At 42.8% G+C, this 14,347-nt stretch overlaps 1 protein-coding gene across 3 annotated transcripts in view; it reads left to right on the top strand.

The window, feature by feature from the left end:
- The first annotated feature begins 9,235 nt into the window (after nucleotides 1–9,235).
- ITCH (itchy E3 ubiquitin protein ligase) overlaps nucleotides 9,236–14,347 on the top strand; it is a 64,043-nt gene continuing 58,931 nt past the window's right edge. For 2 of the 3 annotated variants that reach the window (XM_066330456.1, XM_066330457.1), the window contains exon 1: nucleotides 12,361–12,470. In XM_066330456.1, coding sequence (XP_066186553.1) covers nucleotides 12,381–12,470 — 90 coding nt within the window. In that variant the 5' untranslated portion in view covers nucleotides 12,361–12,380. Of the gene's footprint in view, nucleotides 9,272–12,360; nucleotides 12,471–14,347 lie in introns of those variants that run through there. The other variant, XR_010744831.1, reaches the window with a different exon arrangement.

The following is a 14,347-nucleotide window of genomic DNA, read 5'->3' on the forward strand; positions in this document are numbered from 1 at the left end:
TCAGTGGTTTCTGGGTGCATAAGGAAAGCTTAAGAAGAAGCCACTCTAGCTGCATGGTTCATCCTGACCCTCTAATATAGAAGATTAATACCTCACAGCACACAGTATCTTACTACATTTCATGTATTCATGCCTTGATTGCTCCTATATATCCTGGTCCTATCATTGTTGCTGTCACTGGTGAACTTGGGACACCAGGGGCACAAGATAGTCATGAAGGGAAGAGAATAGGATGTACTGAAAAAGGACAGGAAAAGGAAGAGTACAAAACCCTATTACCCAACACAGTCCACGACACAGTAACAGAATGTTATTCTGGTATATATCCCGTGACTGTTCATTACTGAAGGATTTCAAGCAGGGAAGTTCTGAGATGTAAATTTACATATTTCAGTGTCATATTTCATAGTCACTGAAATGCTGTGGAACTCAGGGGGGAAAGTCCCACTGCTTTAAAATTAAGAATATGACATTTCTTCAGAAGTACATTTTAAACACGCCACCTCCCTAAGGGCTTACTGGTATGGCTAGGAAGTGCTGTAGATGCCAAGATCAAGAGGAAAACATCAGTCTGAGCCTCTGCAATGCAGATAATATTGACACAGGGCTCCATACAAAGCCAGCTAGTGACTTGCTTGGGACGATTTTATATGCTATAAACATTATGAGAAGGATTTTGTGCAATCTGATTTTTTTATTGATAAAAAAAGAATTATTTGTTCAACCGGATTTTCACTTGACAGGACATTGGGAGGATCTGTATGAGCGTGAATTAGAAACACATAGAAAATGAGACTGTTGTTCACAGGATTTCTGTCACAGTACAGCTGGTCTGTAGCTGACAGATAAATCTGGCCATAATAAGAACCAAATTTGGCTTCCTAGTTGATAAACAAGTCCCTGGGGTGAGCAATGATAGGATGGATTTAAACACATATAAGGGACCCTCAGCCAACCCCACTTGATCCTAAGTACAAACACATCATTGGTCAAGGAGCTGGGTGGTGTTAACACCCAGACCAATCATCTGTCTAAACCCGTGAAATTCAACCCCCCCTATAAAAACAGCTGCCATAATAAACTCTTGGCTGTTTGTTTTTTAAACTCTTGCATGAACCTCGGTAAGGTCATGTTGTTTCTGTCTCCAGCCAACAACCCCTAACGTAATAGATTTCATTTGTCACAGCAGGCAGAAGATGGACACCGAAGAGTGGAAAGGATGGTCTGGCAATTTATGTAGTGCTGTGTGAGCACAGAGAACAGGGTTTGATACCCTCATAGCACATCATCCCCTTGTGGTGATGCCTCAGCCCCTAGGATAGGCTTTGCAGTAATCCTTAATTTCATACTCATTTTCTAAGTGTTCATGACAAGTGTCCTCTGCTCTTTCCTATTTCTTGATCAATGTTCTGTCAGGCTGCATGGACCAAAGTCCAGAGTATATTGCTGACCTTAGTAAATGTTGCACAATGCCAAATACTCAGACAAAGCATTCCCTGCATGTCTCAAAGTGGTACCTACAGAGAAAAAAAATCACATAATGTTACATTCTGTACTTCAGGTTGCCTTTGCATGCAAACTGCAATGATTTCACCCTTACAAAAACTCAGATGCACATTTGCAAACACAAATTCAGTTCTGCCTTTTAGGCACTACAATATTGTGGTGGTGATGTTCAGGAGACCCTGGTTAGGAAACCAGTATTGTTCTACCCTGCATAGTGGTTTGGTGACAAGTGAAGAAGGATACCCATGGTGAATGATGCAGATGAAAGAGGAGGTGTGTAACTGCTGTTCCAGCCAGCACAACTGTTCTGTACAGAGGGACACATGGAGTGTTTGATGATCCAGTTAGATCACATCATGGCAAATGTCACAAGGTGATGAGTGAAGACACCAGTGATGGCATCACTGCTGTCTTCTAAGCAAAGTGCTTTGTCTGTACCCTCACACCTGTAAGAGCCCTAGCCAGCAGTGCAGAATGGCTGGGATCCAGTTCAGTTAATACTGTCTCCATCTACAGAAATATTTATATTACTGTAGCAAGCATTTGCATCATGATGATTATAGCACTTGCCCCAGTGATATTAATTTTAACACATTCCAGTTTTACTTCAGCTGACTTTCTCCCACCCTGTCCTCTGTAAAGGCTTCTGCAACATGCCAGGTCCTGATGCTGTAATGGTACCATCACTTCCCATCATGAACTGCCCAATAGAGGGCAGACAGAACCTTCATTTTGCTTCCCTGGGAATGATGACAAGCAACATTCAAAAGCTGAGTATAATTGAGCTGGTGCCTTTTAAGAGAAGCATAGCTAGTCCACGGATTAAAAGATAGCTATGTTTTTGCTTCAAGAACACTAGAAATTATTAACTCATGAACATGCTCAGTATGTGTACGCCCAGTGCAGGCAGAAACTGAAGCATTACCCAGAAGATAACAAATGAACTGGTGTAAAGGGAAGCTTGGACTAATTTTATTACCTCTTGCATCTTATTTTCCTTTTACCTTCAACAAAAGGAAAACGAGAACATTTTGTTCCTTATGGGAACCCTGGGGCCAACCTATTATACAAGAGGCTGGTTCAATCCCTGAGAGCCCTAGGCTCTGGGTTGGTGTTAAGTCAAGTGCATTATCTTGCCCTTCCTCCCCAGTCATAGCAAGCATGCATAGAACATCAATTGAGGACCAAAGCCTGGGCCTTGCAGAGCAAGTTTAACCAAGAATATTCTCCCTTAATCCAGTCTGGGAAATCATGAGCACTACACCTGGTATGTTAATGGCATGTGATGGGACTGGTACAGCAACCTTCCTGCCCCTGCTGTTACTCACCCTCAGATTGCAATTCAGTGCCCAGTTACTCACTGAACACTGAGCATAACAAAGGCTGGATAAAAGAAATTTAGTGAATGAGAAAGATTTCTGATCAGTCAGGGATCTCTTTAACCTGGACTGTAAGTCCAAGACCAGAGGCTTTGTTCAGAAATCACAAGTGTAATGCTGCAGCTCCAAGGGACAGAGGGACACAGAGGGACACTCCACCTCTCACTCATCAGAATTGATAGTTTGCATGGGGCTTTAATTTTTAGCAAAGGTCATTCAGGTATCGTGTTATGAGGTGCTACACAAGATAAGGAAGGTACAGAGCCCTAAAGCTGATAAGGACTATTGAAGAGTTATTAATGGAAACCAGTTCATTAGCTTTATTTGGCTTTAGATCAAGCTCCAGGTATTTAAATCATACCTCTTCCCTTTGTATTAGTTTTGACATTACATGGCTTTTTATCAGCACCTGCTCTGCTCTGAAACACAAGCTGATTTATACCAGAGCAATTTGGAAGGAGGCAAACTGCTCAGAGGATGAGTCAGCCTTTCAGATATAGATAATTCACAACTGTATAAACGAGGGAGGTGATCAGGGTGGGACAGGAATAAATCTGGGTCTAAACAAAAAAGATCCATCTCTACAAACATCTGTGTGTCAAAAACTCTTTTCAAAGAACCTGGCAGAAGCAGGCATTCAACTCACACTGACATTGAGCATCTGTTCCCATTGTGCATCCTCAGTGCATCATCCAGAGGGCAAAGCCATGATGGGATCCAAGTAGTGCCTGTGGACATGCTGCAGATCTGCTGTGGTGCCTCCCACAGGCCCAGCTGACTCTGTTTGCAAGGCCCCTGTGGAGACAAGAGCTGGACAGATCCACCAGTTAAGCACTGCCTGGTGTGTTTTACCTTTCCCAGCACCAACATCTCATGTCTGCTTTTGAAAACCCCCCCAGCACATTTACAGTGTCGTGTTCTTCACTCCCAGGGAAAAATAATCTTCAGTCTTTTGTGTGGGGAAGAGAGGCACAATTTTCCCAGTAGCTTCTCCTTCCTTTAAAACATCTGTGTATCTTGGTTGTGTCATTTCCGTTCTCAAGACACCTAATCACTCCCTCCCGCTTCTGATTATGCATCATGTTAGATGCTGTAGAGCAATTGAGTAATAAAACATTTAATTAAATAGCCACATGTCTTTGTTACACCCTTTAATTAGATTACTTGGATATAATAATAGCTTCTTGCCAACCTGAAGGATTCATTAATTCCCTCTGCAGATAACAGGAAGTAATCTGTCTTTTTCTACTGGTATTTTTCTAAATACTAAATCAAATGAATCAATTCTGATTTTAAAGTCAATTAGAAATAGATACACTCTGAGACTACACCACTATCTTCATGACTGAAATGAATTCAGACTCTCCTTACAAGGCAGCTTAACAAAATTTCTCCTTCTTGGGATGACAATTTCAAGACAAGAAGTCAGATTTTAAAATATAAAACACTTTCTGGAATAATTACCCAACTAACAAAATGCACCAGAAGAATAAGAAGGTTTATGTTATAGTACTGACAAAGTGCTTTAACACCAATAAAGAAAAATTATGTGAAAACAAAGTACTCCTGCATTTATAAATCACCAACTTTACACAGCCTTAAGTCAGACAGCAGCATTAAGCCATAAAGACTGACAATTGCTTAGGAGCTAATGCGTGCTGATGACACCTGATGATTATTCCACAGTCATTGTGTGATACTTGCTTGGGGCTGTGTCTATCCCAAAACAGGTAAACATCCACACTACCAAACTGCCTCCATGGAGAGATGGTTAGTGTGGTATCCTCAGTACCAGGATCAGCTTCATGTTGTTGATTTGATCAGCAGTGGAGACTGAGGTCCTACAGGAAGGAGGACAAAACCCTAAGGAAACTCAGCAAAGATAAATGCAGGCGGTCAAAGATAGTTCTGTGTCTGAGAGGGAGTAACTCAAATTCAGCAGGACATGGGGTGCTGCCTTGAAAGCAATTTGGTGGGAGAGGTGCTGAGGTCCTGATAAGCTGAGTAGGACCCCAGCTGAGTGCTCTGTGACAAAGAAGGACATTCAGGGCTGTGTCACCAAGAGTGCAGCCAGTGGGGTGAGGAACCTCAGCTTTTACTTTGCACCTGTGAGTGCTGAGACCAGCCTGAGCTCCCTGGTTCCTGCCCTATAGACACATATAGTGCCTATACATATATATATATATGCCTATATATGCCTATACATATGTGCCCTATAGGCACAGATGTACCAGAGTCCAGAGGAGACCACCACACTATCAGGGATGGAGCACAGGACACATGAGCAGCTTCTGAGAGAGCTGGATCTGTTCAGCTTGGAGAAGAGAAGGTGAAGGAGCACCTTACTGCTGCCTGCAACTTCCTGCTGAGAAAGTGTGAGGAGGACAAGCTGTACTCTCTAGAGCTGTGAAGTGAAATCACAAATAAATATAAGGAAATAAAATGAACTATGAGGGGAATCAAACACTTGAGCAAGGCTGTGGGATGTCCAGCCTTGAAGGTATTTATCTCTTACCTATGCAGCATTATCTAAGTTCATTCTGGTTCAAGCATAGGGTGGACCTAGAGGACTCCAGAGGTTACTTCCTACTTGAATTACTTTGTATTTAAGTGATTCTGTCAGGATTCTTGTGTGCCTCACATATACACACACACAAAAAAAAAACAACAACCCAAACCCCAAAATAACCCAAAACAACACCACCACCACAAAAAAACCCCAACCAACCAACCACCAACAACAACCACACAAAAAACCCCAAACCTGCATCACAAAACAAAAATATCATTAAACACTTGTCAAGGAGCTAAGAAACCCAGCCTGGTTTCCAAGACTGAGAAGAGACTTGCTGTGCAACCTTTAGGAAATTATGTATTGTTGGAAAGAAGAGGTTTGTCACATGTAAGGTCAATGGAGTTAGTTGAGAGTGGAAAAATGGAGGGAAAGAAGGCAGAGTCTATTTCAGGAGAGGGAATCTCATACTCTAGGGATGGAACGATAATAAGAGTGTTCAGTGCTTCTGTTACACAGTCTTGTCCCAGCCCTTTAGCTGAGAGAGCCCAGGGCCCAGAGTTACCAGAGAGCAATCTCCATTTGCAGAATTGTGCTCAAAAATCAAATAGAATCCCAATATTTTAATGATCTTGCAGGGGTTTTTTATTACCACACAAAAGGTTCAGAACACGAAAGGTTCAAACATGGAAATAATTTACACCACTCTGCCACACAGACCCTTATCCTCAGAGGCTTCCCAGTCAGCTTTCAGTACTAACAACACTCCCTGAGTGTGATAGCTCTGTTACTACAGGATAGATTTCCATTAGGGATGTGAATATTATAACTTAAAATATCCCAGCCAAGAATAAATGCTACACATATTTTGCCACAAGCACGAATCTCTGTCCCACTGACCAGTCTGGATGGGACTGAGAAATAAAAGAAAATATTATGAAAATTATTAAATATTGTTTCTCGGAAATTGTCTCCCAGAAGCACAGCTTCACCATATCAAACCCAACTAACATGCAAAGCTACTAAGCATTCGATTTTCCTGAAAAGCCCTTGCACAACATCATCCTGCACTACTCTGGGAGACCTTCCTATCTGTTGAGGTTTATACTCGTCAAAGGAAAGCTATGACAGGAAATAGCAAGAAAATTCCATCCTCCCTGAGTATCTTGTAGTTATAAAAGGCATAGGGAAAAAAGACAGTAATCAAGCATTTTACTCCTCACCCCAGAGGTAAAATCTTAGATACATAGTCTTCTGTCACTCAATTATATTCATCTTCACTCACCACATATTCTGTGTAATTATTTATTTGTTTTTTCCAGTTCACTGACAGGTCAGGGAAAATGATATCTGAAAGGGATGATGTGAGGATTGCTCTGTGCTCCTCTTGTCCTGGCAAGCACAAACTGATCAGTATCTCCCCTGGAGTACATTCTTTTTCTCATGAATTTTACAGAGCAGATGGAACCAATGGAACTTGACTGGAGGGATCAGAAGCTGGAAAACAAAGAGATTAGGGCTACTGATGTTAAAAAACAAGCACTTTGTCTGAAATGCCAGTTGAAAAAAGGAGGGGGAAAACAGTAACACAGAGGACAAGTGATGTGGATGTTCTTCAAAAGAGACACTGAGTGTTATCCTATCTGCGTTAGGCAACTTTTACCTCCCAAAGTCCAGGTAAGATAAAAAGGAGACTGCAATGGCCACACTGCCCTAAAGAGGGTAGATGCCACCAGCTGCGGGATTCCACAGGGGCTACAGGGATGCGTCCTTGGGGCGACATTCCAGTTCTTCCTGCAAACACTTCAGCTCTGCTGAAGGGTAAATAATCCATGCAGCTGGGTGAGGAAGGGTTCCAGTGCAGTGTTCCACTGCTGAGAATCAACCACGGCAAACTGCAAATCAAACAGTGCCATGTGCCAGCTGGGAGACAACAAATCCACTGCACAGGAGGGATGCCCAGGCTGGGCAGATGTGGAACTTCAGCTGCAGCCAGGCCAGAGTGATACTGGCCAGGAGAGGACTGGACCAGAGACAACTGGTTTATGTAGGTGATGATGCATGAGACAGAAATCTCTGTTAAGCAAGGCTTATAGACCTCATTTTTTATTGTTATTAATTTGAATAGACCTTTAACTATCAACGTATAAATGTATGTGTGTGTGGTCAAATATCTCTAAAGGAACATAAAGACTTAAATTACATAGAAAAGGTTTAGAGAAAATAAAAAACCCTCCAGACCTTATTTCAGCTGATCAATTTGCCTGTCCTTATACTGGGCTGTAACCTTGGCTCCAAACTTGCTTCCCTAGGATGCCCACCTCTCTGACAAAGCTGCACGCTCCTGACTTCCAAGCTCAGCCTCTGGCTAAGCAAGCATGCAGCGTTCTGTGCTGGAATTAAAGTGATTTCTGTGCTGAAGTGATGTGCACATGTACCTTGGTCAGTTGGAACCACAGATGGCTGATTGGCATTGAACCGTGCATGTTGGTCTGTTGGGGAAACAGTTGGAGCTGTTTTCCTTGCTTAGGCCTTATCAACAGAAACAGTCACTTAATTGTGGCTGTGAGACCTTATGGGAGTTTATGCATGGAAGAGAAGATGGATTTCACATCCCTACCAGTTGTAAGGAAATGCTAAACTTTGCACTTTATGTATAGTGTATATTTTTCTGAAGAATTATTGAGGATATTCTCCTACTGTCTGGATAGTCTTTCCTCCGATTTCAGAGTGTGGACTCTCTCATTCTTCACTGTCAAAAGAGGGACGTATATTGTAATTTCTAAGCATTCACTGAATGCAATAGTGTGTTCAGGTTAAGAAAAAATGAAATTGAAACACGAAAGATTTTATAGAAAGGTTAATAATATCAATGGCATAAGCACCTGCAGTAGATACTTAAAGATCACAAAAGTGATTTTATTTAGAAAGGATTTCTTTTGTGTCCCAAAGCCCACAGTGACAGCAATGATGTCCCAGCTGCTTAACTGTTACAGACTCACGTTAGCCAGAATGTCCCTTTGTGCTGTCAGAGATTCCTGTTACTGGTGCACTGCAGTAACGTTGGTCCAGGGATGGCCCGTGGGTTCCTCAAGGTGTTCTTGTACCAGCCAAGCCTTCAGGGGTGCTTTGATTATCTAAGATTTTTACTGTAGTGTGTGTATGTACATACACATACATACACACACATGTATATATACACACTGTGTTTACAGAATCATAGATTCATTATTTGGGCCGGAAGGGATCTTAAAGATCTTGTTCCAATCCCTGCCATGGGCAGGGACACCTTCCAACCGTCCCAGCCTGCTCCAAACCCTGGTCCAACCTGGCCTTGGACATTTCTAGGGATCCAGAGGCAGCCTCAGCTTCTCTGGGCACCCTGTGCCAGAGCCTCACCACCTTCACGGGGAAGAATTTCTTTTCAATATCCCATTTAACTCTACCCTCTAGCTAGCAGTGGGAAACCATTGTCCCTTGTCCTGCAACTCCAGGTCCTTGTAACAACTCTCTCTCCAGCTCCGTCGGAGCCTCTTTATGCACTGGAATGCGCTCTAAGCTGCCCCTAGAGCCTTCTCTTCCCCATGTGAACACGCCCAGCCCTTCTCGCCTGCCTCCATAGGGTACGGACTTCTGCTCGATAAAGCGGACCTCACGCTCCCTCACGGCCCGTCCCAGCCACTCCCTGCCGGGCGGCTGAGCAATGCGCGGTGCCTGCCGCGGGGCACGCTGGGAGCTGTAGTCCTTGCGCGGCAGCCGGGGGGGGACTCGGCGCCTGCGCACGTAGACGCCCGACTTTGCCAAGTCGCTGGCAGAGGCCGTTCTGGCCGCCCGCTGCCATCTTGGACCTGAGGGACTGGGGGAGCTGCGGCCGGTGAGCGGAGCGGGCCGGGGCGCGGAGAGGGGGGCACAGGGGTAGTGCTGGGGAGGGGACTCTGCGGGGGAGACGCGGGGGGCGCAGGATCCCGCGGTCGGGCCCGGATCTGAGGAGCCTACTCTCCCCGGGAGGGCTCGCTGAGGGCGGACCCGCCGCTCTGGTACCCCCGGGCCTCGCGGGGCAGCTCCGGGAGCGGGGCGGCACCGCTTCCCTCCCGGGGCGCGGGCGGCGGTCCCGGGACCCTCGCGCTGCTCGGCCCCGCCGCCCCTTCCCGGCTGCCGGGGGCACCTGCCCACACCCTGCTGCGTCCAGTTCTGAGTTCCTTCCCCAGCCGTCCCTGGCAGTGTCGCGTCTCTGCCCGGCCGGACCTCCCCCAGCCTTTCCCGGTTCCTCGTCGCCAGGGTCTGCCCCGAAACCTTCGCCCTCTCGGGGCTCGCTCCCTTCAGGACTGTGCTTTCCGCAGCCCTTCCAGCGCAGCCCTCCTTCCCCGGTGTGTGTTCCCCCTGTCCCGGAGCTCCTTCCAGGTGTGCGGGGCTTCGGTGTCTTTGTCTCGGCCGGGTACAGCCGGACATTGAAGGAGTGTTTCTTAGCGTTAAAGCGTAGCTACAGCCAGAGGTTTATCCCGAACTGTGTTCCTTCTTGTAAACACGGCAGAATGGCAGCGTTGGTGCCACCGCTCTATTTTGGAAACACGGACAAGTTCTGGCTGTTAACTCTTCCGTTCCCACGCAGGTTATCTTTGACCTTGTGTGCCAGTGCTATGGAGATAAAAGCAGACAAAGGTGTTCGAGGATGGATTTCTGTAATTTGCTCTGATATTCGAGAATTCTAATAGCTGGTTTTAATCGCTGTGATTTGTGGTGTTAAATTGGCAGAGGACCTTCTAATCTGTGTGTGATGCAGAGAAAGGGGCAGATGTAGTGTTTGAGGTACCTGTGTTGTGGCAGCCTTTACCCTTGATGCTTCAGGAAATATCCCCAGCAAAACTTATCTTTATAGCGTCGTTAGAATTGAAGAAGTCAGAAACCAGGGTATTTTAAAATATATTTTCCCAATATATTACTGCTTATTTTCGAGGGTTCTCATTGTTTTGCTTGGTCTCTGCTATCCTGCCTGTCAGCCTTTTCAAAGAGAGAAATCTGTACTGGTATTTGGAAGAAGGCATTCTGTGCTGAGAGTGACAGCAGATCCAACAATTGCTTGTATTTACCTGAGAAAAGGCACAAGCGTTTAAGAATGAAACATGAATCACAGGCCGCCTTTGGTTCTGAGGACTTTAATGCTTAAAAACTTACTGTTTGAAAAAGAGTAATTATTTTCTGTTTCCTTGAAGTGAAAGTCCAAAGCAGTTCTAATTTAATTACAATTAACTTGCTTCTCACTACAGCTCTTTGAATATGAAATGTGTCTAGAAGTGTGCATTCTTAGTTGTGATTTACATGACATTTAATCACTGCACTAAGTGCATTCACCTCTAGGTCATCTTTGGAATAATATGTAGCATTCAGACCCAAAGTGAGTTTTCTTGTCGTTAAAACAATAACTTATATAGTAGATGTGAAAGATAATTTTGGAGTGGAAAATAACTGAGACTCGAGTGCTAATTTTGAAAGCTTCTTACAGATTAAGGTTATTTTGGGGTTTAAAAGAGATTGAGAGAAGATTATTTATATGAATTTATTAGTTAAGCAGCATCATCTCATTTTCCTTCTCTCATTTTCTCTGCTTTCTTAAAGTTCTGTTTCTTCCCTTGTGAAACAGACCTCAAACATGAGTTATCTTATTTCTTTAAGTTTCAAAACGCTTAGGGGAAAACTACAGGATAAGTTAATAGGAAGAAAGGCAGTAAAGTAGCATGGTGTTTGTCTTGAGGAGTTTGAATTTATATTTTTTAAGAAAGCTTGTCATAGACTGCTTGAAAAATGTTTCATGAAAGATTTACAAAGGAATTTTCTCCTATTTTACAACATGTGAAAGAGATAAGACCTTGTCAGCAACATTATCAGTATCGGTCAATGATAGCATCTAAATAAACATCTTTTGTGAGTTAAAGCTGTTTGAACAAAGTGATAAATGTATTCAGCCATAGTGAAGTACTTTTCAAACAGTAAAACCAAACTGATTTCTTCTTAAAAGCAAGGAAAAGAGTCTGCAGGGTGAGAGTAGAAGAAAAACCCTTTGCACAGGGTAATGGTGAAGCTTCTGGGAGTTTATTTTTAAGCTTTTCTGTTTGGGTGTCCAGTTATGTTCATGTAATGTTCTAGTTTTTGTCATTCTGCTGTACTTACATGTAATTGCAGGAACTTCTTTATGCCCTCACAACTGAGGAAAATGAAGGTGTGTGCATAACCCAGAGGAGTGCTGGCCACAGTTCCTTAGTGTAACTGTACTTTGCCCAGCTGCAGAAGCATTTTGAAGTGAGTGCTCGCCTCAGAAGAGGAAGTAGACAAGCTATGATTATAGTCTAGTTTGGGAGCATTCTAGATATTTAGTTTTACTGTCTCGTAACTTGACTATTTTTAAAGACTTGAGGCAGTGCTTCTTAGGCTTGGTGGGACTGTTAGCTGAGCTAATTCTGTGTGCACATTTTGGTGAGAGAAAGGATCTTCATTTTTCTCTCTGAAGACTAAAGCAATAGAGACTTGGTCATTTTGTCTAAGTGACTGACACTCAGGTTTACTATAGTGCAGAGTTGCTGGAGCTGAAGGATTTGTATTTTTCTTTATAAGAATTGCAAATTACGCGTAATAGAAATTAAAGTATTGCAACAAACTTGGAAAGAGTATTTTGAAGAAGCCAAGGCCCTGTTTCCTATGACCAGCTCTCAAGTTATGCCTGGAATTTCTACTTTTACTATACCAAAGCACAGCAGGTTTTTTCTCCCCTCTGAGGAAACACCATACCAGATCTTGTTGTGCTGGTTTATTTCAAATAGTTTTTTCAAACTTGGCACTATGTTGCTGTTCTTTTTAAAAAAAAAAAAAAGTTTTATTACCCTCCTCTTGTTTAGGAGCTGATAATTCCTGGCTTCCACCCACCTGCTGGAACTGTTCTCAACTCTGCTGCTGGGAGAGGCCTATTTTCAGTCAGGCACAGAACTCCTGTCATGTTTGCATTTACAGGATTGGTTCTGAAGCTGGAGCTCAGACTCAAGGGGTTACGGCTGCTCAGCAAAAAAAGGCCTATTCTCTTCAGGGTAATTGTTCAAGTTTGATTGTGTGGAACCTTGTTTCTAATCTGGAAGTGAAAGTTAGGTGACTTACCTTTACCTGAAATGTGCAGATCTCAGGTTCTGGATTTGTTAGCCCATGATACGGAAGCTGGAGCTTTCAAGAGGAGTGTGTTGCATCAGCCTCTATAAATCTTTGTGTTCTCAGTTTTCTGTTCTTTATAGGTCTATTTTTCTTTCAATGGTAGAAAGAAACACACATACTTTACACATATTTTTTCTTTCTAACTATTAGCTGGGTACCTAGTAATCTTTTTGAAGTTTATTACTAAGGAAAAGAAAGATCAGGTAAAAGATTAGGGTGATCTTGAAACAAAAAAAGACATGGTAATACAGGTCTGCAATCTGCTTTGATTTGTTCATTAATTCATCAAATAAATTGGGATTGGCAATGAAATATCCATCAGGAATATAAAATTTGTGACTAGAAGTATGTTAATTTACTGAAAAATAAAATAGGTTCTTTGATCCCTTAAGTTTCACGTGATTGGGATGGAACTTTTTCCTGGGCAAGTCATTCATAACTTACTACCCTTTTTAGCTTTGCCTCATTCAGTGGAAAAAGAGAAGGAAAGCTCACTGCTGAGCAAGCTGAAGAGATGAACTGAGACATAGAAGGGTGGATTGTGTTAATTTTTAACATGCTTTTGGTCAGTATCTATCCTTAGTGCCTCCCCAGTTCCCAGTGCTAGCCAACTTTTGATTGTGTATTAATAATCACTACTCTTGCTTTAACAGTTAGAGTGCTCAGATATCCATATTTTTTATTTTATTCACTGCTGGCTTCATAAACACTTGAATGGACTAAGACCTGTTGCTCTGAATACTCCTCTTCTATTTTTCTGACACCCTGAGGTTTTTGCTGTCAGTGCTGCTCTTTTCATCTATTTGCAGAGCAGCTAGATGGAGCGAGTTTATATAAGGATTTGTATAAGGATTCCTCATCTTTAAGTTTTTTTTCTTTTTACTTTGGCTTGTCAGACCCTGAATTAAGTGATCTGTAGATCACTCTGATTAAGTTCTCTTAATAAGGCTTGCCTATACAAGTGTGTGTGCCTTGTATATGTACATGTGTATTCCTACTGCTGTAAGTATGTAATTTCAGAGACTAGATAAGAAACATGGTGACCAATATATAAAAATGTCAGTAAAATGGTAATGTATTTAGCCTAATCTTTAACCAGGCTTGCTAACTCTGTGAAAGTCGTGAGCTGTATATTTTCATCAGATTTACCTCAACAGCCTTTCCTGTCTATTCATATTAAGCCTTCCTGGGCAATCCTGTGTGTGTAGGGCACTTTATAAAGCAAATAAAGAAAATTTGTGAGGCTTAGAAGATAAAAAGTGAGACTCGTGAAACTGACTTGCTTTTGGTATCAGGGTCACAGCATGGTTTGGGTTGGAAGGAACATTAAAGACACCAGTTCAAAGATCACAAAGCTCCTTTGGTTCTTAAATGTCTGTGATTGACCCAGTGCATGTGATGTTTTCAATGATGAAACCTTCACAGCAGTTCTCATTCCAGCTATTTGAAGGAGAATAATGTGTATAATGGTAACAGGAAAGAGGAGGGAAATGGTGAAGGAAGACACTTTGATCACCTCACTCTACATGAAAGAAGTTTCCGTAGATACCCAAACTGAACAGCAGTCACCTGTGTTTTCAGGTGAATACTCACCACATGTAACGTGTAATTCCATTTAAGTGCTCATCATCTAAAGATACAGAGGGAAAATTTTGGATCCACTGGCAGTAATCCTGCATGTAATTAGCATGCTCCACTTTGTGCATGTTAAAAGGAGTTTTCCAGTAAGATTTTAGAATATCCGATTTTTGCCTTATAC

Source organism: Sylvia atricapilla, chromosome 16 (assembly GCF_009819655.1).
Source record: "Sylvia atricapilla isolate bSylAtr1 chromosome 16, bSylAtr1.pri, whole genome shotgun sequence".
Lineage (NCBI taxonomy): Eukaryota > Metazoa > Chordata > Aves > Passeriformes > Sylviidae > Sylvia > Sylvia atricapilla.